We start from the raw sequence: 24,024 nt of genomic DNA, 5'->3' as shown, positions 1-24,024 counted from the left end.
TAAGTACAAGGCTGACAGGTCAAATGATACTTGTCCCTCCTGCAATCCCAGACGTTAGGGCCTTCCCCAAGAGGTAAGTGCCACTCCATCCAGAACAAGCTCAAATGCCGGTGAGTCTTTTCTGCAGTCACCTAAATTGATGACTGTCCTAATTAGGTCTTCACGTTCCAAAAAGGGGTTCAGGATATCTACTGAACTATTAGTTCTGACCGAATGAGTTGAGAGTTACTGACATTTGATGGTGACCTGCTCCAAGTCACCAGGTCAAATTGCTGGAAAGGTAGCATGAGCAACCCAAAAATCCTGCTTTACAACAGAGTTCAGATGTCACAGGGCTTCCATTAGTGGACCCCCTCTGCTGTACCACCTCCCACAGCCAGCCATCTGGATAGGAAGGGGACTGTTGGAGAACAGAACAAGCCCAACTGGTCTAGGAGAATCATATGATTTGATATGGAGTTCATTCAGACGGTGAAGAAGTTTACATGGCAGGTGTGGCCAAACAGTAGCTCTCCAGCTGTCCATGGACTACAATTTCCATGAACCCCTACCAATGGGCAATGCTGGCAGGGTCTCATGGGGATTGTAGTCCATGAATTCTGAAGCACCACAATTTGGCCGCCCCTGTCTATGTGAATCTAAGTGCCATCTACTGAACAGAAATGCAAGTGTGTGTGTGGGGGGGGGATGCTTAAATGACATTTGAACAAATTGCCCTAGTTGCTGTGGAAGACCTGAATTAGAAACAGCATTGAGTAGCACTGGCAGAGCGTTACGTACACATTGCTTTGATATGTAACCTATGTTGGAGCCTTATGATAGAGTAGTAGTTTGAACTTTTTGCACTCGAGGCAAACAAGATTGACCAGCATCCTATCAGAATGGTAAGCTTCCCCCCATCTGCAGAGCTCTGTGGTCTCTTCCGCAGCATAGAAAGCCTCAAAAGCTGCTGTGCTCTATGTATGCGGCACACACAGAGGAAGGCTCACCCTCCCAGCTCTTACTGTGATGCTGTAATTTGTAGTCATGAGTCACAGCATGTCAAAAAGCCTTTTCAGTGCCAATAAACCCACCCTGAAGGTTTTTCTTGTTGGGAGGCCCCGACCGCACACTGTGGTTTTTCTGAGCCTTGGAGGACACTCAATTTAATCTTGTGAGTCTTCCAGAAACCTTTCAGAATAAAGGGGTTTCTGTGAAAGCTTCAGAAGTCCATCTCTGTAAAGTCCAAGTGTGCTCTGAACTGGTTCTCGGCTAACTCTAACTCGTTTGGGGAATTTTCAGAATACCTAGCATGGCAAGTGTTAATATTGGGTTCAGAATTGCTAAGACTCCAACCTTGGCATGCTTTCAAGGCCTTGACCAGTCAACATGAAATAGCAGCCTAAGCAAAATGACATCACGTTTGCTTCGGATACACCCAGGTTTCTGCTGCAGTGTTGGTTGTGGGGTGTGTGTTTTGACAAGCTGCTCAAAATCGCTAGCCGCCACGGGAGACAAACTTTTCATGTTGACTCCTGATGACTGAACCAGCGTGGAATGCAGAAACATTGCTTTGCTGAGGCGAGACATAGAGCCTACTAGTCCTTGCTCTCCAGATACACCTTGCCCCACCTGAACTGCCCTCCCCACTCACCGAAGCCTGGAAGAACATCGCAACATGATGACATCTCCTGGAAGTGATGTCAGCACACCAGGGTTGTGGGGGGAATGCCTTAGCTTTGGGGTAAAACTCTATGGTTTGAAGCAAGTTCTACCATAGAGTCTTGCCCAAAAGCCAGAGTGTCACCCGCTCTCCAATATACCAGTATCACTTCTAGGTGATGTCAGCATGTCCTGGAATGCTCCCAGCCATTCCTCACTGGCAGTATTGAAGGACCTGACAACCCTAGAATAGGGAAAGAGAAACGCAAAAGGCTGACAGCTTTCCTTTCTGCTCTCATCCAGCTTTGGAAAATGTCCCAGTCAGTACTGGCAGCCCACCTAAGGTTGCCAACCTCCAAGTGGTAGCTGGGGATCCCTCAGCACTACAAATGATCTGCAGGTGACTGAGATCAGTTCCCCTGGAGAAAGTGACCACTTTGGAAGGTGGACTCCATGGCATCAAACCCCACAGAAGTCCCTCCCTTCCTTAAACCCCACCCTCCACAAGCACCACCACCACCTCAAAACCTCCAAGCATCTACCAACACGGAGCTGATGACCTGAAATCAACCCCCGGACACTTTGTGAAAGACGGTGCCAGACTCGGCCTGCATCCGGCAATGTTTTTTGTTTGTTGTTCTGCTAATATGTAACACAAAGGACGGGATGAGAAGCTTCCAGTTATAGCACCGCTTATCGGGGGGGGAAGAGCTGCATCATGAATGCCTTTTGGTCTCTGATAAGGGCACTGTGTGTTTTAGAAGCAAGTCGCCTTGTCTTGGCAGGCAAAAGCAGGTAAGTTGCTTGTTTCTTACGACAATAAGCCACCCTAGATGGAAACATGGCGGCCTGGTTAGGGCAGACATGCTATTCCAGCGTTTCTGGGTGTTCGGCAAGGTCATTCTAACCCTTCCTGTCCGTTTCATTCTGATATATACAGGGCGTATCAATTAGATGCCTGAGCACCAGTCCTAAGGAGGCTCACTTGGGAGTCAGCCACCTTAGATCTGTAGGAATTACTCCCAAGTAAACCTGCACAGGAATGAGCTGCTAGCAGTCCTAGATGAACTGAATTGTGGTTTGTCCGGCATGCCGGAGTTTTGAGATGAAAATGTCCGCGTGGGTATTTAAACATTGCTGAATGATTGAAATCGAGCCTTGGTCAGATTTGCAAAGAGGTATTCTGCCTCGTGGCCTGACCTGGATCGATTGTGCGCTTGCATTTTGCTTTGCGTTATCCGAGCAGTCGACCCATTTGACCTTTGAAACTGGTGCCTGTTCCGGTTCTGAGTGTGCTGAGTTAATGTGAGCCTGGCTGGCCTGACCCTGCTGAATCTTGGTTGCTAAACCCATTTCTCTTGGTTCAAATGTGGATGGGAGAACACCAAGGAATACCCGGGGGCTACACAGAGTCGGGCAATGGCAAACAGTCTCTGTGCATTTCTGGCCTTCAAAACCCTATAGCAGGGGTTGTCAAACTGTGGCCCTCCAGATGTCCATGGACTACAATTCCCATGAGCCCCTGCCAGCATTGTAGGGTCGCAGTTTGACTACCCCTGCCCTATGGGGTTCTCATAAGTCACCCATGACTTACTGCCCCCCTACAAAAACCCTGGCTTGTATCAAGGACGTCAATTTTCTTTCAATTTGCTGGCAGGGGGTCATGGGAATTGTAGTCCATGGGCATCTGGAGGGCCGCAGTTTGACTACCCCTGCCCTATGGGGTTCCCATAAGTCACCTGTGACTTACTGCCCCCCCACAAAAACCCTGGCTTGTATCAAGGATGTCAATTTTCTTTCAATAAGTCATCATTTAAACTATTGAAATATCTGTCTGAATGCTTAACTTTTAACCAGCTGGTCTATCTAGCCTGCATACATATTCTTATATATTACCAGCTCTGCTAACAATTTTCGTTAAGAAAAATTAACATAATCAGTCTCAGCCTTCCCTTCTCTCTCCAAATCCCATATTTTGTGAGTGCCATCCCCAAATCTCCAGGAATTTCCCAATCTGAAGTTGGAAACCCTAGCTGTGAAGCCCTTGGAGAGCTTACTACTTTCCATAGGTCTGCAAAACGGAGCACTTCCACCAGGTTTATGGTCAGGGCTAGTGGTAGAGCAGGTGATGCGGCACTGGTACCTGAACATCTGGTACCAAACATCTTGCTTCCCCCATGCTGCCCTCACAAGGGTCTTCCTGTTTTAAGAAGGGCCATGGGATTTTAGCCATCGATTTTGTGTATGGTGATGGGGTTTTAATGGGGGGGGGGGTTATTGAATTTTATTGTATGGATTTTCTTTTATGTTACCCGCCATGAGCTGATTTTCAAGAGCTGCAGGTTATACATACAATAAATAAATAAGGGGGGGGGGGAAGGCCTCTCTTTGGTTCCCACTGCAAAATCTGTTTGGTTTCCTCCCACTGTACAATTGTCCCATGCAAGGGACACCTGTCCCCACCATAGTTGACAAGCATGTGGTGTTCGATTTGGGCCTGGCATATGGTGTTGGCTGGGGAGCTAGCACTGCATAGTGGTCAAGAGTGGAAGACTAATCCAGATAAATCAGTTTGATTCCCCACTCATCCTCAGCTCAGTCACCTTTGGCCAGTCCCAGTTCTCTCTGAACTGTCTCAGGCCCACCTACCTCACAAGGTGCCTGTTGAGGAGAAAGGAAGAAAAGGCCCAAATGTGAGCTGCTTTGAGACTCCTTGCAGCAAAGCAGGATATTAAAAATCTTCTCTGCTGTATCTCTCCAGCTGTGTCCCTCAGTCCCCCTAAATTCTCCTCCCTGCTGCAGCCAGTAACTCATACGGCTTTTACACATGATCCCCAGCATAGATCATTCTATGATCCAACATAGAATCATAGAGTTGGAATGGCATCCAAGAAAAGTGTGTATCCAACCTTTGCTTGAAGACTGCCAGTGAGGGGGAGCTCACCACCTCCTTAGGCAGCCTATTCCACTGCTGAACTACTCTGACTGAGAAATTTTCCCCCCTGATATCTAGCCTATATCGTTGTACTTGTAGTTTAAACCCATTACTGCGTGTCCTCTCCTCTGCAGCCAACAGAAACAGCATCCTGCCCTCCTCCAAGTGACAACCTTTCAAATACTTAAAGAGGGCTATCATGTCCCCTCTCAGCCTCCTTTTCTCCAGGCTGAACATTCCCAAGTCCCTCAACCTATAGGGCTTGGTCCTTGGTCCCTTGGCCCCAGATCATCTTCGTCACACTCTTCTGTATCCTTTCAATTTTATCCACGTCCTTCTTGAAGTGAGGCCTCCAGAACTGCACACAGTACTCCAGGTGTGGTCTGACCAGTGCCGTATACAATGGGACTATGGCATAGTTTCCTTCAAGGGACAGAAGCTTCTCCGTTTCTCAGAAACGGAGAAGCTTCTGTCAGGATACCACCCCAGAACTATTGTCTAAGCTTAACGGTAGGAAGGAAGGGAGATAAATACCGAGAGAAATATGGACTTTAATATCATGCTCTATTTTTGGTTGTTTTTCTCTCCCATTTTAGAAAAAAAATGCAATTCCTTATATGCCCAACTGCCCTTACAAATTTGGTTCCCAGTTTACCAATTTGTTTGTTTCCTTTGCTCAAAAGGTGTTTATCTCCACTTTAGAAAGAAACTCTTCAGCATCTGGCTGGCCAAAAGTGCATCTCATTGTCTGTCATCAGTATCTGAGAATCCTAAATGAGTGCAGTTTGACTTCCTCTCCTTGACCTTAAAGCTTTCTCTCTCCCTGACTCTCAAGAATCCGATCTCATCATTTCTGTCAATGAAGGAGCTGTTTTCCACCTGATTCATGCAGCTCTCCCCTTAACCCCAACAGGAAGGAAATCCAACTAGAAAGTGGGCAGGGCAGAGGTGTCCGCACCACAGACTGCCTCACTAGAGGCAGGTGCAAACACACCAGTTGCACGCCAACATAAGAATGCCGTACGAGCTCCTGTAATAAAATATTTCCATGGTGAGCACAAATTTCCCCTCCTCTGCAAACTCACCATTTCCCCACTCCACGCCTCCTTAGTATGTCTGCTAAATAGTCTATCACAATTCTCTTGTATTTCTGGCAAGACTAAACCACTTCCTTAGGAACTCCCCCCCCCCCTTCCTGGGGTTTTTGAATTTCCCCAATGCAAGTGCGAGCATCTTGTGGGAGGGAACTGCAGGTCAGAGCGTTCTGAACAGATTGCAGGTCGTTTGTGTGTGTTCAGCGGTGCTGAATTATTTTCAAGGACTATTGCCAATTTGTTTAACACTGCCGTTTCTCATGCGGTTGACTCATGCGGATCCCACCAGTTTGCCTGTGGTGGGAATGGCAGAATATAAATGAATATAAATTATATTCATTAATGAAATAATTAATATCCTCGTGCAGGAAAACTCTTCACTCCTGGAAGTGCTGCTGGGGATGAATCTCAAAGGGGTGTATTTCTAATTGCCCATAGGATCCAAGTGTAAGGCTCCCTTTATGCAGTCTCACTGGGAGACAGCAGCTTCACGCTCCCCATAATTTCTCCAGGAACAATGGATATGATTCAGGCAGTGATGGGGCAGACTAGCAACCTGGGAGTCCCTCTGGAGGCAGTCTGAGACCGTGATGTCTCTTATTAACATGATTCTCCTGTTTTCAGGGCATGGTAGACTCTAGAGGGGGCCGATCTTAGTAGCCATTCCAGTGATCTTAGCAAGTGTCCCCCGGTTTAGGTCCCAAGTTGAAGACAGATATGTTCCTAAATACAGAAATCATGCAGGGTTGATGGGGATTTGCTTACAGTCTGCTGAACCACGGAGAAGAAGAATTTTGTTTATTTTATGTATCCTTTAGATTTTTACCCTGCCATTCCCAGCAAAGCCGGCTCGTAACAGCTTAAGACCAGCCTAAAATAATACGAAATATTAAAACTATCATAAAATGTTTAAAACATCCCAATACAACCCAATGACAGCATTATTTACAGACCGGAACGACAATTAGGCATGCTCTGCCGCCGGTTCTGTGATTTTTCTCCTAACGGGAGCATCTTCACTCAAAGGAGGGTCCCAGATGGTGTTGATGTCTTTATCCTGGCTTTTTCTTCCTTTGTCCTCAACTGGCATCTTGTGAGGTAGGTGGGCCTGAGAGTGTTCGGAGAGAACTGGGGCCGGCTCCAAGTCAACCAGCTGGCTGCACATGGAGGAGAAGTGGGGACTCAAACTTAGGGTCTTCCACTCTTGACTACTACATCATGGTATCTCTCTGTCAATCCCGTAGCCAACACCTTAAGTTTGTGGATTGTGGTGGGGACAGGTGTGCCTTGTATGGAAAGACAGTGCAGTGGGAGGGAACCTAATAGAGATCATTCCCCTTATTTAGGAGCTAGGGCTGCCAACTCCAGGTTGGGGAATTCCTGGAGTTTTTGGGATGGAGCTTGGAGAATATTGGCTTTAGGGAGAGGAGGGAAGGCTGACAGTAGAGAAAAGCTCTGTCTTGGAAGCTCTGTGGAACTGAACCAGCTCTGTCAGAACCCTAATGTCTTCCAGGAGCTCATTCTACCAGGTAGGGGCCAAGACCAAAAAGGCCCTGGACCTGGTCAAGGCCAGGAGAAGTTCCCTCAAGCTGGGGACAGCCAGCCTATTGGTGTTTGAAGAGTGGAGTGCTCTCCAGGGGGCATAGGCAGACAGGCAGGCCCTCAGATATGCTGGACCCAGGCCACAAATGGTTTGGGGTCCATGTATATTCTTACATATTCATATGTATTCCTACATATTTTCAGCTCTGCTAATAATTTTCAATAAGGTATGATTCCCAATGGACACAGATATGGAGTTTTCCTAGGGGGTCCAAACTCCAGGTAGGACCTAGAGAGCTCCCAGGATTCCAACTGAGCTCCAGACTACAGAGTAGGAGGTCCAGGTCCCTGCTGGCCACCAGTAGGGGTGGAGCTGAGGGTTGCCAGATCCAGATTGGGAAACTTATGTATGTTTGGGGGGGTAGAGCCTGGGAGTCTTGCTAAGCTAATGAGTATGTCCAGTCATTTGGATAGGTTTTCAGAACAAGTGCTGCGTCGAGTGTCAAGAGAACCTGGCGCTCCACCCCCCATCGACTGCTTGCTGAGCCCCTGGAGTGAATGGGGACCTTGTAATCCATGCAGCAAAGAAAGAGTAAGTGGTTTGTCTCTGAACATGTTTTGCATTTTTTTTTTGCATTTCACTCTAGTTTTCCTCTCTGCTGTACATACACACATTTTTGGGTGTGGAGCTGTCACTTCGTGCATCCAATGCAGTGAGTTCTAGTTGGAAAAAGTATATGCCTTAATAAATCTGTTAGTGTTGAAGATGCCACAAGGCCCCTCTTTGGTTTCTGAGGCAAATTACCAAAACAGCTCCCCGGCTGGATTTTTTAAATCCTCCCTTTCAAAACAGTACAATAGAAATCTTTTCTGACTAGGGATCACGTTTTGTGAAAAACGGACTGAATAATACAAACTGTATGACAAAGAATTGTGAGCCACCCTTTCCCGGACCAGATTATTACTTTCTCTTTAGAAACACCTTGTTTTGTTTTGCTTTCAAGTTTTCGATAAAGAAAAAATGCTCCTAAAATGGATTTTGAGGTGTTTTCTAGAATAATGGATTCCCTAATACTTTGGGGACATGAAAAGTTTACAAACCTTTTGTTTCTCTCAACATTTCTGCCGTAGTTTCAAAATTATTGGGATGCAAAAAGAAAATTACATGATTTTATTACTATTTCCCTTGTACTTTTGAGCCTATTCTTCTTTCTTCTTTCCAAAAGTATCGCTCAAGAAGTGTCTTGAATTATGGACAATTCAGAGGGAAGCCATGTTTTGAACCTCTGGGTGACAAACAGAGCTGTGTATCAGACCGTGTTTGCCCTCAAGAAAAAAATGACTGTGGAGAGAATGACTTCCAATGTGCTAATGGTAGGCTTTTGCATTATTCTTTGAAAATATTGTTTCATGTAAACTTTGGGGATGCTACAGGATCTATTGAATGTGCCACTATGGTCTGCCATGAGGCCATCTTCTGTAAGAATGGGCTTTTCCATGGTGGCACTGATTCTATGGATCTCCCTTTAGCAAACTTATTCACACATGTCCACTTTATTTCCATCTCTAAGACCGTTTATGCACTGGGAACTTCACTGCCCCAGCTCCCATGCCGGAGCACAAATCAGGGGCAGATGTGGTGCACCAGGATAAATGCTCCCCCATATGTGGGTGCAACCTACCACAACTAAACCCCCAGCCTACATCCCAGCATAAAACCTCCAGTGTGTAAACGGTCTAAGCTCCCCTACGTATAGACTACTTGTCCCACCTGTTTTTCTTAATGATGTTGAAACCTGATCTGTTTGCTTCACTGTGTCACTGTTCTTTTATTTCTGGTTTCAAAACTTTGGTGCTGTCGAAATGATTGTTAGACCTGATCAGCCATAATCCTCTTTGACTATCTTTCTCTGACAGAATGGAGGCAGTCGGTCCAGTGTAAATAAACGCATACTGCCATGAGATCCCGCAAGGTGGCTTTAAGATTCATTTCGAGTTCAACGCTTAAAATTTGCCTCCTCTGTGAAGATTTTTATTTTGTACACATTTTGAGAGGGTGGAGTATGCAGAGGGATGCAAAGCAGTAGGCTGCTTAAAAGAATAAAATACTTTTATCTTGAAGAGAAACAACTTTGTATAGAAAGAGGAAAGAAAGTCCTATCAAATTGTTCCGTTGTCTCCATTCAGTCAGTTCAGGAGGCAATCATAGAATCATAGCGTTGGAAGGGACCTCATGGGAAGAAGTTTGCTCAACAGAGCTGGAAGTCCCCAGATGAGCCAGTCAGGAACTGTAGGGCCTATAGCCTGTGCTATATGTCCTACAAGAACAAACTGCTTCTGTTCTTTGTTCTTTCCTCAGGAGTCTGCATCCAAGAAAGATTGGTGTGTAATACAGACAATGACTGTGGAGATTCCTCTGATGAAGATAATTGTAACGACACCAAACCCCGCCCGCCCTGTCGTGGTCGCATTCTTGGCATATCAAAAATTGGGAAGAAAGCTGGCCGTGGGTAAGGGCTGGCGAGTCTGCAGAAGGAGGCAATGAAATGGTCCAGGCAACAGCAAATGAGGATTACTTTCATGTATTTTAGTAGCAAAGTCGGGATATCTTTGGATCCTTAAATCTGGGGTCTGGGGCTGTGCACAGGCAAGGCAGATCTTTCTACAAACCCAAAAAAGATCCTTCAGTTTGCAGGAAAATGTGAAATCTAAAACAAACCACTGGGCAGCTTTAAAAAGTTGATAAAAGGGGTACCTTGACATTTTAAAAAGTGATTTGCTCAAGAGTTGGTTCTAAGCAACCACAGAGTTCCAAGGCTGGTTCTGTTTGTAAAGGGCAGGGGGAGGGAACAGGGCCTTTTCCAGATGTATTTTGGCCTTGAGCCAAGCCTGATGAGGGTTGCTACCTCCAGGCCAGGAAATTCCTGTAGATTTTGCAATGAAATCTGAGGACAACGGAGTTTGGAGAAGGGAGAGGCCCAGCTGGATATAATGTCATAGAGTCCATCCTTCAAAGCAGCCATTTTTTGCAGGGATTCAGATCTCTGCTCAGTTGTAATTCTGAGGGATCTCTTGGTCCCACCTGGAGGTTGGCAACCAGAGGCTTGGCAGCACCTTCTTGGGTGACTTGCAACCACCTGATCTGCATAGCTCAACTAAGCTTGACTGCTTGCTACTGTTCAACCTCTGAAAGCCAGTGTGGTACAGTGGTTAGACCTTCAAAGTACTGTCATGCTGCATCATGCTGTGGGAGATTCCTGGTTGACCAGTCACATACTTTCACCCTAACCTACCTCACAGGGTTGTTGTGCAGATAAAAAGGAGAAGAGAACTATGTAAGCTTGCTTTGGCTCCCACAGTGGAGAAAGACTGTAGAGGCTGTGGGGTAAGGGAAGAGAGCTGGAAAGCTGAAGACAGAGGGACAGATAAAGGTAGGCCGGTTTGAGACTCCTTTGAGTACTGAAAAGTGGGGTATAAAGACCAACTCTTCTTCTTCTTGTTAGCTGGGAAGAGATAGGGTTGCCCACTCCAGTTAGGGAAATTCTTGGGCATTTGAGGGGTGGAGCCTGGGAAAGATGAAGTTTGAGGAAGGACTGGTGTAATACCATAGATTCCATCTTCCAAACCTGGCATTTCCCCATGAGAACTACCATTGCTAGCCTCCAGATGAGGGCTAAAGATCACCCAGAATTAAAACTTCTCTCCAGATGACAGAGCTCAGTTCCCTGATGCTTGGCCTTATGCAATACTGGGCTTTGCAGCTGCTTGTCGCTTTCAAAAATAGTATTGTCCATTTCAAACTTGGTTTTCTTGCCTTTCACTGCAGTTCCTTTTTGTTTCATTCAATGAACTAACACTAAAATGCATGTATAAAACATGGACAGATCTAAACTGATCAGGAATTGGCTGGTCATTGAGTGAAACAAGATATTGGACTAGATGGACCCCTGGTTTGATCCAGCTGGACTCTTCTTGTAAAGACATTAAATATGAGATCTTACACACACATATAAATGTAACAAAATAATAAATAATAAATAAATAAACCATGAGGATTTAAATGGAAGGTGCTTGGACACCCCCCTTACACACACACATGCACACACACAAACATTACAAGTGATGGTCCACCTCAATTTAGAAAAGTCCAGGGGTTTTTATTGTAGCTGCAGATAAATTCACCATAGGAAAATGAACTGTGCCTAAGCTAGACACAGAATCCAAAGTCAAGCCTGCAAAGTCAAGCTTAAAGGCTTACTGCTTGGAAAATCTGCAGAAATATGTGCATGTGTAACATACCAGTGTCTGCAGAAAATATTAGTATTGGTTAAGGTCATGGAAAACGCTAGGTAAAGGTAAAGGTATCCCCTGTGCGAGCACTGGGTCATGCCTGACCCTTGGGGTGACGCCCTCTAGCGTTTTCATGGCAGACTCAATACGGGGTGGTTTGCCAGTGCCTTCCCCAGTCATTACCGTTTACCCCCCAGCAAGCTGGGTACTCATTTTACCGACCTCGGAAGGATGGAAGGCTGAGCCAACCTTGATCCGGCTGCTGGGATCGAACTCCCAGCCTCATGGGCAGAGCTTTCAGACTGCATGTCTGCTGCCTTACCACTCTGCGCCACAAGAGGCTCTTGATGGAAAACGCTGAACCCTAGTTATTTCGTGCCATGCTATATGTATGTGTGTTTGTGTATATATGTATATAGATTGGAGGTTCACTTTTAAATATATAAATATAAATACAGACAGACAGACAGACAGACAGACAGACAGATAGATAGATAGATAGATAGACAGACAGAACCTGCATCATATTTGAATAGTATGATAGGACATTACTGGGAATAAATAAGATCCTAGAACATACTCTTGTCCTGTTTTCTTGCAGAGTCAACATTCTTGGAATGATGCCAAAGGAACTCCCATTTTACAATGAATTTTATAACGGGTTTTGCAACCGGGAACGTGATGGGAATACAGGCATCTATTATCGTACACCGTGGAATGTTGCAGTGGTTAATTATAGAGTAAGCCTCTTTGCATAAACTGGAGTTTCATACATGCTTCTGTTCTATAGTAACTCTTCTAAGTGTCCTTGTGCCTAACTACGTACCACAACTACCTATCTCCTTGGGAGAGGGGTAGCCGCTTAAAACACAAAAACTGTTTTTGTTTTCCCTGCTCTGCAGCATCTGTGTTCAACTTTCTTAATATCATGAAGGTGAGCATGTTCATTTATACCCATGCATAGCTTTATTATATGTCATCTGGACCTGTTTGCACAGTTCACTGTAGCATTGTTTACTCTGTTTATTGTTACAACTACCTGTTATTAATATTATTATATGGTTATTCATATGTTATAGATTGTTTTATGTATCGTTCATGTTCCATGTAAACCACCCTGAGCCTTCGGGGAGGGCGGTACATAAATTAAAAGAAATAAAAAGAAATAAATGTCCTAAATCACTTATGGCAACAATTAATAAGGCTGAATCTTCGCTTTCAAAGCAAGCAAAACATAACCACTGCATTGCAGGGTTTTTTTAAGCAGATTAAAAAAAATTAAAACTCAATTTTGTATATAAAAAGTGAAATTGCACCATCACCCAAAACCAGTCACTGAAACAGAATCAGAGTATCCTGCCAGTAATTTCAAACTCCTGTTCAAGTGTGATGAGATGTGTGATGCATATAGTCCTCCTTCTATTGAACTTGATTGATCTATTTTATATATTTTTCACCCAAAGAGAAATGAAGATAAGAGCTTCTCTTTTGGGGAGTATTCAAACGAGGTGGCAGCAGCGAGAAAGATGTTTACAGAGGGGAAAAAGAATTTCCAGTCTAGCCTTTCACTGAAATTCATCCCTACTGAGACTCATGCTAATACATCAATAGAACTCAGTCCAGGTTTGAGTCCTTCCACAAACATCACTCGCTTCTTGGAAGAGTCCAGTGGAAGGGTAAGTTAAAATCAAATGAAATTAAGGGGTGCGGCTCTATTCATTCATTGGCATGGCATCAGGAACTCAAAGACTTCTTTACTCAGAGAGCAGTTAAAAGGTGGGATTCGCTGCCAGAGGATGTAGTGATGGCCACAGGAATAAAAATCTTTAAAGGTGGATTTAAAGATTGATGAGCCTCTTGTGGCGCAGAGTGGTAAGGCAGCAGACATGCAGTCTGAAAGCTCTGCCCATGAGGCTGGGAGTTCAATCCCAGCAGCCGGCTCAAGGTTGACTCAGCCTTCCATCCTTCCGAGGTCAGTAAAATGAGTACCCAGCTTGCTGGGGAGTAAACGGTAATGACTGGGGAAGGCACTGGCAAACCACCCTGTATTGAGTCTGCCATGAAAATGCTAGAGGGCGTCACCCCAAGGGTCAGACATGACTCGGTGCTTGCACAGGAGATATCTTTACTTTACCTTTACCTTTAAAGGTGGATTAGATAGATTCATGAAGGAGAGGTCTTTCAAGGACTACTAGCCATGGAGACTGAGGGAAATGTTCAAGTTCAAAGGCATCAAATCTCTGAATCCCAGAGACAGGAGACAACATCAGGGGAAGGCCCAAGCCTCTTTGCCCTGTTGTTGACTCTCCTGAGGAATTGGCTGGTCACTGAGTGAGACAAGATCCTGGACTAGATGGACCCCTGGTTTGACCCAGCTGGGCTCTTCTTGTAAAGACATTAAAGCTGAGATATTCCACACATACCTGTGAGCAAGTGACATTGAAAACAGTGGAATGTATCCAAGTAAACATAGGTAGGACCAAGTTGCAATTCTGCAACCTCTTGTAGATGCCATAGCTTGGTGGTAAAAAAAAACAAACATTATTTGTCTTCAGAAAGTCCTGTGATCAATCCTTTGAATTTTCACTTACAGGGAGCTCAGGTTAGAAGGCTTTGAGGTGTAGAAATTGGGGGGCAGGGGGAGAGAATGAAGCCAGGCAAGATGGCCCTGTGGTCTGATTCATTTAACACTTCTGCCAGTAAATCTTGAGGAAACGACACAGCAATTATAGAGCTGTATAGGTTTCCAGCAGCCAGAGGAAAACGTTTAATTGAAATGTATTAATATAGAAATTCACAAGATTGCCATCGTCTTACTGTCAAACCTTCTTGCCTTCAACAACTGTACAAGCTGAAAGAAACATGTTTTTCTCTGGCATGTGAAACAATTTCCTTGGCAACTTCTCAAAGGTGAAAAATGAATCGTTTTACTTTTAAGGACAGGAACTGAAGAGGCTGGTAGGACCTCTCATCATTCAAGGCACTGCTCACAATAACACACTATGCTAAACTGTTATAGTTTGACCCGTGGTCTTAAATTATGACCAATCTGAGCCTATGAGCAACTAAGCCTTCTTGCAGAGCTACAGTTCCCAGAATCCTTTGCAGAAAAAGCGTTGGCAGTTAACATGGCTGATGTCTATAATATCTGGGTGGCCCTGACTTGGGTGGCCCAGGCCAGCCCAATCTCATCTGATCTTGGGAGCTAGACATGGTCAGTCCTGGTTCATATTTGGATGGGAGACCACCAAAGAAACCCAGGGTTGATATGATGAGGAAGGCAATGATGAAAACCAGTTCTGAATATCTCTTGCCTTGAAAACCCTAGGTCAGGGGTAGCCAAACCATGGCTCTCCAGAGGTCTATGGGTTACAGTTATCATGAGCATACTGGCAGGGGCTCATGGGAATTGTAGTCCATGGTCATTCTGGAGAGAAACAGTTTGGCCACCCCGGCCCTAAACTGCAGCTGTAAGGCACTTTTATACACACCCAAGTGCTGTCAAGTCCCTACTGACTTATGGTGACCCCAGGAAAAGCCTTTTAAAGCAGGGGTAGTCAACCTGTGGTCCTCCAGGTGTTAATGGACTACAATTCCCATGAGCCCCTGCCAGCAAACGCTGGCAGGGGCTCATGGGAATTGTAGTCCATGGACATCTGGAGGACCACAGGTTGACTACCAAAGTTTTAAAGCAAATGAGAAGCAGAAGTGAGTTGCCATTTCCTTCCTCTGCAGAGTCCCTCTTCCCTGGTTAGCTTCTGAGATCTGATCAGGTTATACCATGCCACCTTTCCTCCCATCTATAATGTCGACAAAACTTATATTGTAGACAGAAAAACTCTTGCAAGTGGGAATGGAGGCAGAATCTGCAGCCCTTCCTTTTCTTGTTAGAAGAAGGATATAAGAAATAACCCCTCCGTTCGGCATTACAGGAACAAATCTTTCTATACCTGAAAGGAACTGTAGAAGTGGGAACATACATAATGCGAAACCGTGACATGCGGCTGACTGGAGCGTTCCTTGAAGATTTAAAACATCTGCCCAGCGACTATGACATGGGAGAATATTTCAGGTTTCTGGAAACGTACGGGACTCATTATGCCGAAAAGGGAAAGGTCGGAGGAATATATGAACTACTATATGTGCTGGACAAGCAGAATATGAGAGAGGAAGGTATGGGCTCCGAATTTAAAGTGCACCCCCCTTCCAGACCCAACCTGGTTCTGTCACAGTGCAGCTGCAGTTATTGAATGAGCCCTGTGCCCTTTAGGAAGCTTTGATCATGTTCTTTCGATAGCCTCCTTGAGGAAACAGCTTTACGTTTATGGATTCATTTGGTTTATTGATTTCGTTTCTAATCTTCCATTTTCCCCAAGGAATTTAGCTTCCAGCCCATGCAGCCAGCTACTTAAAGTCCCTGAAATAGGGAGAGAGAAAATAGAAAAGCCCCTTAAATAGGATGCAACCTCCCATTGTCCCAAGAGCCAGCTTGGTGTAGTTGTTAGGAGCAGTGGCTACTAATCTGGTGAGCCAGGTTTGATTCCTCACTCCTCCCCCACATGCAACCAGGTAGATGACCTTGGGCTCATCACAGCCCTGATAAAGCTCCTCCTCCTCCTCCTCCTCCTCCTCCTCCTCTTCCTCTTCTTCTTCTTTTCATGGCAAGAAGCACTGAGATATGATTTGCTTCTGGTGAGCAACCTTCAGTGATCCAAACACTTAACAGAACTGACTATGCTTAGCAACCAAGATCTAGTAAGAATGGGCTAACCAACTCATCTGCTATCTACTAGATCTCAATAAATGGCAGATTTTTTGGGGGGGGTACAACTTTTAGTCCCATTGATTGACCAACAAATTCAGGTTTTATGCACTCAGTAACTCGAGTTTCCATTTTTGATATGAAGCTAGAATTTTCAATGTAGTAACTTTTGCAAATCAGGCAGGGATAAAAGCAGAGAGACTCCGTATATCATTGCTAAATATATCATAACTGAATTGCTACGATGGAGATAATTTCCATGCAAACTCTTTTGGTGCTGTGTGGCTCAGGACATTTGCTATTCCACGTTCTGACCTCTCTGATCTTTTCTGTTTCACCCCCGTTGACAGGAGTCACAGTAGAAGATGTCAAAGCCTGCCTGGGATACGATCAAATGGTCCGTTTTACATCACAAGGTTTTAGTTTGTCTTCTGAACAGGAAAACTGTAAAAGAGAAAAAGTGTTAAAAGGTGTGTATTATGATGGTTTTGAATCTAAAAGCTAAGGAGCATAGATATTTCACTTTCATTGGTAGCTTGCCTTTTCAGAAACAGGCCAAAGTAACCAAATGAAACCAAGGCTGCAATTTTACAATGACAAAAAAATAATAATTTTAGAATATGTGACTGGTGGTGTTACTAGTGCCAGCGTGACCCATATAGCATGGTAGAGCAAGGTAAATGGGCTGTCGGTCCATCCGTAATGGTCTCATTGAAGAGGCAGCAGAAACAGCCAGGTACAGATGCAGGGATGACCCAGTAGTCAATTTAAAGAGTTTTCACACTGACCATTTATGCACTGGAGGTTTCATGCTGGGCTGCAGGCTGGAGTTTTAGTTGTGGCAGGTTGCCCCACCTCTTCCTGCACCCACATGGGGGAGCATTTGGCCTGGTGCCCTCAACTGCCCCCTATTTGTTCTCCTGCATGGGAGCTGTGGTAGTGAAGTTCCCAGTGCAGAAACGGTCACTAAGGTGAAAAATGGAGAGGAAAGGGAAAGCAATTGTAAGCCGCTTTGAGACTCCTTTGGGCATATAAGAGCCAACTCTTCTTCTTCTTCTTCTTCTTCTTCTTCTTCTTCTTCTTCTTCTTCTTCTTCTTCTTCTTCTTCTTCTTCTTCTTCTTCTTCTTCTTCTACATGCTAAATAATGCACTTTCAGTCCACTTTCAGTACATTTTAGCAAGTGTTTCCAAGGGAGTCCTGCCTTTTCACACTGGACAATCCTGTTGCATTAAAGTGGATTGAAAGTGCATTATATAGCATGTGTGAGCTCAGCCATCTGGCCAGCTACCCTTTTTGGCTCTGCCTGAGCATATTATATGCTCACATCTCTCCCCATCAGAGTCTATCACCATAGTTGAGGGTGTATAATAGCATTTCCAGGGGATCTGCCCAGACTAGCCACCCACAACCCACACACCCAATGCGTGGCCATTCTCTCACTCCTGGGGCTCCCTCCAGCCTGGTGTTGTGATTAAGAGTTGGCAACCCCTGATCTGGAGAGCTGGGTTTGATTCTCGTCTCCTCCTCCGTATCAGTTTGTAAAAGTTCTCTTCCAGGTTAACACATAATATCAATTTAAGCCCTTTTTCAATGGCATTCTTTCCCATTATTCCATTAATATGCCATGCACCAAATTCTTTGCCCAATTTACCATACGTGCTTTCGCCTGTTCTTCTTCTGTTTCATATTTTAGCAAACGTTTATACGTACTTTGTAAGCAGCTTTCAGGGGGTGGGAGTGTGGATGACTGTTTGCTAGAAAGGCCAGATGAAAATATGTTAGTTGATGCATAAATTGGGCACGTTGGGCAATGCTCATGAAATAAGCGTTTATCCCAAGTGCAGGTGAAAAAACAAAATCAAGTGACTCTGTCTTTTATCGGTTCCCTCCCCCATTGTCCTGTTGGCTTCAGGTGGTGGGCCAGCTCTTTTCTAATGCATGTACCTGTCCTCCGTAGCAAACAACTCGACTGGACAATCCATTATCCACACTGTGGTCCCTCGAATTCAAGGAGGGACAAGTGCCATTTTAGCACAACTGGAGGAAAAGTTATCAAGGGGTGCCAGGCTGGTCAATGAAAAGGACTTCATATGGTGGGCTGCTACACTCACCAAAGCTCCAGCTCTCATAGAATATATAGTAAGAGGATTTTCTTCTTAAACTTTATGCCTCTATGAAAAGGTTGGAGATGGGCAGAGTTGCAGAACTGTTGGCTGGTTGGTTGACTTCATGGATCAGGATGTGTCACAGGCAACCAAGATCAAGCTAATTCATGCCCCAGTATCTCCCCAGCACTATGTAGGGGTAGATTCAAGAGGAAATGTTGGTCTGAAGCAGCAGAAGAAATGTAGCGTGTAGTGGCACCTTTAAGACCAACAAAAGTTTTATTCAAGGTGTGCATGCACACTTCCTCAGAGACAGTGTTGCAGAATGGAAGTAATCAGTTCATACTTATAGGCAAAGTGTGAGGGTAAATTTACGTACAACGTAATGAAAATGGGTAAAATAAATTCCAGAGATAAAGAGGAGAAACCAGCAATCTGGATTTGTTTGTATTCACTTGAGTTTGAATTGCAGGGGAAACATTTTGTGTCCAATAAAGATGTCTGCATTAAGAGAAGAATGAGCAAATATATAATCAATTGCTGACTGCTGACTATGCGTGAGTGTGAAAGCTGGACAATGAAGAAAGCTGATGGGAAGGAAGTTTTCATTTGAAATGTGGTGTTGGGGAAAAGGTTTACAGTTATCATAGACAGCCAAAAAGACAACTAAGTGGGTTCTAGATCCAGTCTAGCCTGACATCTCCCTAGAAGCTAAAATGGCTAAACTGAACCTGTCGCAGGAAAAGACCATTGGGCTAGGAAAAGCTGAAGGCAGCAAGAAGTCCCAAGATAGATCGATTCAATGAAGGATGCTACAGCCCTCATGTTGCAAGACCTGGACAAAGCTGCTAACAATAAGACTTTGGGAGGTCACCAATGCATAGAGTCAACATCAATTGGAAGCAATTTGATGTCCCTCAACACACACACAGTACCTGCCCTTCTCACTGAGACTCGTGGCAGATTACAAAATGTAGACACAATCCAATCAGACATTATAAGACATCCAGGAATCAGTGCCAGTGTTCTTTCCCCCTCTCTGTCCCAAAAAAAGACAGACTTCAATGTCATTTCCCAATGTTTCCGGCCTTTCCAAGTGATACATTTGAATGTGAAAGTGCCATTTGCTTGTAAGGACTCAGATGTTTTCCCTGCAGGGAGTGTCATGTTAAGCAAGAGGCTGTCTAGACAGTTTGGGTCACACTTACATGAAGAATTGAACAACCATAACAAATTATTGAAAAAATAAGTTCAGTGTTTGGTTTCTTTGCAGCCATATCCAATCTCTACCCTTGTACCTGCCAAGATGCCCAACGCCCAAACAAAGAAACAAAATCTGGAGCGAGCCGTGGAGGATTATGTTGCTGAATACAATGTGTGCAAATGCCGGCTCTGCCAAAATGGAGGGACGGTGATACTGGTGAATGGAGAGTGTATTTGTGCATGCTCGCCTTTTTTTCAAGGAGTGGCCTGTCAGATACCCAAATTGGAGCATATAAGAGGTTAGCAGCAGTTCAAGAATTCATTCAGTATTATTAGGGATATCTGTTCTACTTAACATTTCTGGTAAGGCCTTGGGGGAGGAGCATGGCTCATGGTTTAAGCGCTACTCAGCATGGCTGTCCCATCCCTGAGTGCCTCCTCCTCCTCCAATCAGCTTGCCTGTTTGTCCAGTTGCCAGCCAATCATCTTCTGTCCCCCACCCCCTCCTCCTTCCACTTCCCGCTGAGGCTTGGAGGCTGCAGATCCTTGCCAGTGAGAGCTGCCCCTGCTGGTGATTTCCATAACAGCTTCTTGCAGCCGTTCCAGGTCCTGGGAGGAGGGGGATGCCATCTGCAGTGTTCGTCCACCCCACCGCCCTAATTTAACACCTGTTGTATTCCTGAATCCAACGTGCTTGGCTCCTAGCAAAGAACATAAGAGGCTGTTTTCTGTGGAGGAAAACTGCTGGTTCGTCTATGTCTGTGTTGGCTCTTCTAGCCAAGCTCATTCAAAGACCCATTAAGTCCCTAAACTTCTGACTGCAGGTGGGGAAGTGTATGATTGAAGGTTCCAGCATATTTTTTCATAAAGCTTCTGGTGTACAGGAAACCGACTGTCACAAAGAAGAGTTCAAGCAGAGCTTTATTTGTGCTGTATGGATTATATTTTTAGTGATCTTCACCCCTGTCTGAAGTTTGGAACGGTACAATGTCTTGGAACAGTTTCTACCAACTGCTGTTTTGTGGAAGTTAGACTGGCAGGCGGCAGGTCTGCATGGTGAAAAAGCTCAGAGGCATCTGGACAACTTTGAAGTGGGAATTTTTTTGGAGACTCTTGTCTCCATGTTCTTCTTATCTTGCTATCTTGTTACCCTTAACTGAGCAGGATAGATAGCTTTTCCTGTCTCCACCAGCAGCAGCATAGTCATCTGACCCACAGAACAAAACTACTTCCCCATCTATTCCATATTAATGCCACACTGGCCCTGCAATTATTGGATTCATTTCTCTATGTAATCTTTGGATGTATTCATAAAGTTCAACTGCAACACATTTCACTTGAATAATTCATTCGTTTATATTGATTGCTTTGGCACTACGATTAAGCTGCTTTGAGGTTAGAGCATTTGCCTGTTTATAAAAGATGCCTCATTGAGCTCCAAGACTGAGCCATTTCCAAGGTGATATAATTACATATGAGCTAGATTCTAATACAATAGCACCTTACGAGACCAACCAAGTTTTCAGGGTATAAGCTTTCAAGAGCCCAATCTCCCTTTGTCAACTAATTACCTACAATCAAATCACTGAATCTGAATTTTCTTAAGAGCCCAAGAGCGAAACTACAAATTTGGCAGAGGTCAGTGACTGGACATGGGTCTAAATCAAAGAATCAAGAGAACCAGATTTCTTGATGTGTATTTTCTGTGGGGTGGGGAGGGGAAAGAGCAGCTTCAGGATGCTGGAGTGGTTCGTTTCCCCATTATTTCAGCTGCCATTCAAGTATTGCGAAAATGCCGCCGTAGAAACAGATAATGTGAGAAAAGAAAGGCCTGTCCATTTCTGATATAGAAAGGAATAAAACAGTTGCAATCTGATCTTCATACAGGGCAGACGTTCACTGACGGAGGCTGGAGCTGCTGGTCCAGCTGGTCCCCTTGTGTGCAAGGAGAACGTACTCGGACACGGGAATGTAATAACCCGGCTCCTGTATCAGGGGGCAGGCCATGTGAAGGCACCGCCTTAGAAAGAAGACGCTGCACCGAGGTGATCAGTCAAGAACAGGTTTGTAGCTGTGCAGAACGAGGAGCAAATAAAGGACCGTTGTCTGTAACTTTGGAAAAAATCATGTGGTTTCAATAACTGAAGACTAAAACTGAGATTTCCAGACTCTATGTGGTGAATACCATGGGCTGTCAGGGGACTTTCCTTCCTTACTCCTCTCTGTCTCCTCTATAAGCCTTAAATTCCCGTTCAATTTGCTTAAGTGGAATAAAGCCTTGAGGTTTCCGGCTATTGAAATATTTATGTCCACAAGCCTAAAATCGAAACAGGCAACAAGTTCAACTAGTTTAGGGTCTTTTTTTCCCTTCTTCTTTAAATTCTAGCTGATAGCCACTTTCCAGGTGTTCAAGCAGGGAAAGGTATTTCTCTGTACCTTTAGAACCATTGCCTGGGATTGACCCTGGAACCTCATCTAGGGTCTCTTGGGGGATGGGGGGGAGTTGAAGATCTCCCAGAATTAGAGTTGATTTCCAGACAGATATCCGTTCCCCTGGAGAAAATGGCAGGTGGACTAGATGGCCTCTATGGCCCCTTCCATGATTCTATGACTCAATGACTCTATGGGATCAGAATCTGCTCTCTTCTGCAAGCCCCATCCTTCCCCAGTTTCAATCCACAAGTCTCTTGGATTTTCCCAGCCCAGGGCTCTCAACCCTAGCATTACCACTGAGTGGCAGATTTAGTCATTATTAAGGAAACTTCTAAATATATGGTCAACATCTTTATCACAATGTAACCCCCCCCTCCCCGTTCAGCACATTTTGGCCCCAATGGGTCCATTCAGAACTCACTTGTATAATCATTGCTTCGAACAAAGGCTGCACATTCAGATTTACAATACCATTATTCTACTGACTCATAGGAAATGTCTGTCCCCACAAAAAAAAGGAATATACAATTTTCGCCTAGTCTTGCTTTGGACTTTTGGTGTAGTTGCCTTGATTAAGCCATGGATTGAATACAGTATTATGAGCAGGTGGAGTTGCAAAGTTAATAACAGTTTTGTGCAGAGAGACCTCCAAGGCAGCATAAAACTATGGGTTGGATCCAGCCAATTTTTCCACTCAATCTCACCCCATTCCTTCATATATGGCTGTTGTCCGTGCAGGTTTCAAGACCCTCTAGCATAACCTTGCTCATGAATGATCATTTTGGGAGCCTCTTTGTAGCCATAGCAATGTTTGCTCTCTGGGGCTGGCCCATTCCCTGGATCCAGCTCCTGCTGATCATCTATGGCAGGGGTGGCCAAACTGCAGCTCACCAGATGTCAAAGAATCCTAGAGTTGGAAGGATTAGGTCATCTAGTCCAACCCACTGCTCAATGCAGGGCCAGCTTAAAGCATCAGAGAGAAAAAATCCCTGTCAAAGTAGCTCGGCAGTGGACTCCGCTGCCTAAAGAGGTGGTGAGCTCCCCCTCACTGGCAGTCTTCAAGCAACAGCTGAACAGATACTGATCATGGATGCTTTTGGCTGATCCTGCATACTGCTGGCAGGGGCTCATGGTAATTGTAGGTCATGGACATCTGGAGAGCCACAGTTTGGCCACTCCAATCTATTGCTCAGTCCCCAGTACACTGCCATTGTCATGCATTAGACGTGATTCACATTTGCTGAATTTCATCCCTTGCAGCTTGTCCTAGAAATCTCCAGTTTAGCTTTGCCTTGATCCTCTGAAAGTCACAGGTAGAGAACATTAGTGCATCTTCAACCACAAACCTAGAGGGCCAAAGGTGCTTCACACCTGCCCCTCATGAACTGTGGATTCTCCAGCGTTTGATCTGTTTTTTGATGTCTTCTGACAGGTGTCTGATCTGAGAGAGGATGCAGCCTGAATACCCACCCAGATCTGCAGACTGAGCTTTCAGCTGTCAAAGGGATGCAAAGGATAATACAGATGCTTTGCCGAATTATAGAACTCCGGTAGCTGTTAATTAAATTTTTTTTAAAAAAGAACTGAAAATAAATTTAAGCTGATCATTTGCTGGGAGGAGATCCATTTGTGTTGTGTATTTGTTAAATGTGAATTCCACCAAAGAGTTCAAGAGAGAGTTGTGTTCTTCCATGAACATTTTAGAAGAGTTAGAAGGCTTGTCCAAAAATACCCTGTAGGGTTCTTGGAATAAACCTGGTTTTCCTTCATTCAAACATCTGTCTATCGGGGCAAGAAACATTATTCAAATCAGCAGTGTCAAGTTTCCTTTCAGTTAAATGAGGTCTGGCTTACCTTGTTTCTGATCAAAGTTTGAGTCCAGTGGCATCTTTAAGACCAATCAAGTGTTATTCAAGATTTTGGCTTTTGTGTGCAGGCACAGGTCCTCAGATACAGTGGGACAGAATGTCCTCAACCATCCATACAGTTAGAGAGAAGGGAGGCCAGGGTTAAATGCC

General features: G+C 44.7%; 1 protein-coding gene across 2 annotated transcripts; it reads left to right on the top strand.

The window, feature by feature from the left end:
- Positions 1-2,343: 2,343 nt before the first annotated feature.
- Positions 2,344-23,616, top strand: C9 (complement C9). 2 transcript variants are annotated; one of them, XM_077347025.1, is made up of 12 exons: positions 2,344-2,436; positions 7,675-7,804; positions 8,439-8,586; positions 9,572-9,722; positions 12,104-12,242; positions 12,966-13,178; positions 15,435-15,675; positions 16,615-16,734; positions 18,223-18,404; positions 19,644-19,872; positions 21,461-21,636; positions 23,439-23,616. In XM_077347025.1, the coding sequence occupies exons 1-12, from the start codon at positions 2,360-2,362 to the stop codon at positions 23,466-23,468; spliced, it is 1,836 nt and encodes a 611-aa protein (XP_077203140.1). In that variant the 5' UTR covers positions 2,344-2,359; the 3' UTR covers positions 23,469-23,616. The 2 variants fall into 2 exon arrangements, with proteins under 2 accessions (XP_077203140.1, XP_077203141.1); XM_077347026.1 differs by having other exon boundaries at positions 2,356-2,436; positions 7,687-7,804.
- The last annotated feature ends 408 nt before the right edge of the window (positions 23,617-24,024 follow it).

The sequence above is a fragment of the Paroedura picta genome, chromosome 7 (assembly GCF_049243985.1).
Source record: "Paroedura picta isolate Pp20150507F chromosome 7, Ppicta_v3.0, whole genome shotgun sequence".
In the NCBI taxonomy this organism is placed as follows: Eukaryota; Metazoa; Chordata; class Lepidosauria; order Squamata; family Gekkonidae; genus Paroedura; species Paroedura picta.
The sequence above is the reverse complement of the archived record's forward strand: the minus strand, read 5'-3'. Positions and strand labels throughout refer to the sequence as shown.

What these genes read in the sequence shown, in the direction of transcription:
- C9 (XM_077347025.1), top strand. Translation starts at nt 2,360, where the DNA reads ATGAATGCCTTTTGGTCTCTGATAAGGGCACTGTGTGTTTTAGAAGCA. An exon ending in TGACTTCCAATGTGCTAATG is followed by an intron (nt 8,587 to 9,571) that starts GTAGGCTTTTGC and finishes TTCTTTCCTCAG; the next exon opens with GAGTCTGCATCCAAGAAAGA. An exon ending in AAGAGAAAAAGTGTTAAAAG is followed by an intron (nt 16,735 to 18,222) that starts GTGTGTATTATG and finishes TGTCCTCCGTAG; the next exon opens with CAAACAACTCGACTGGACAA.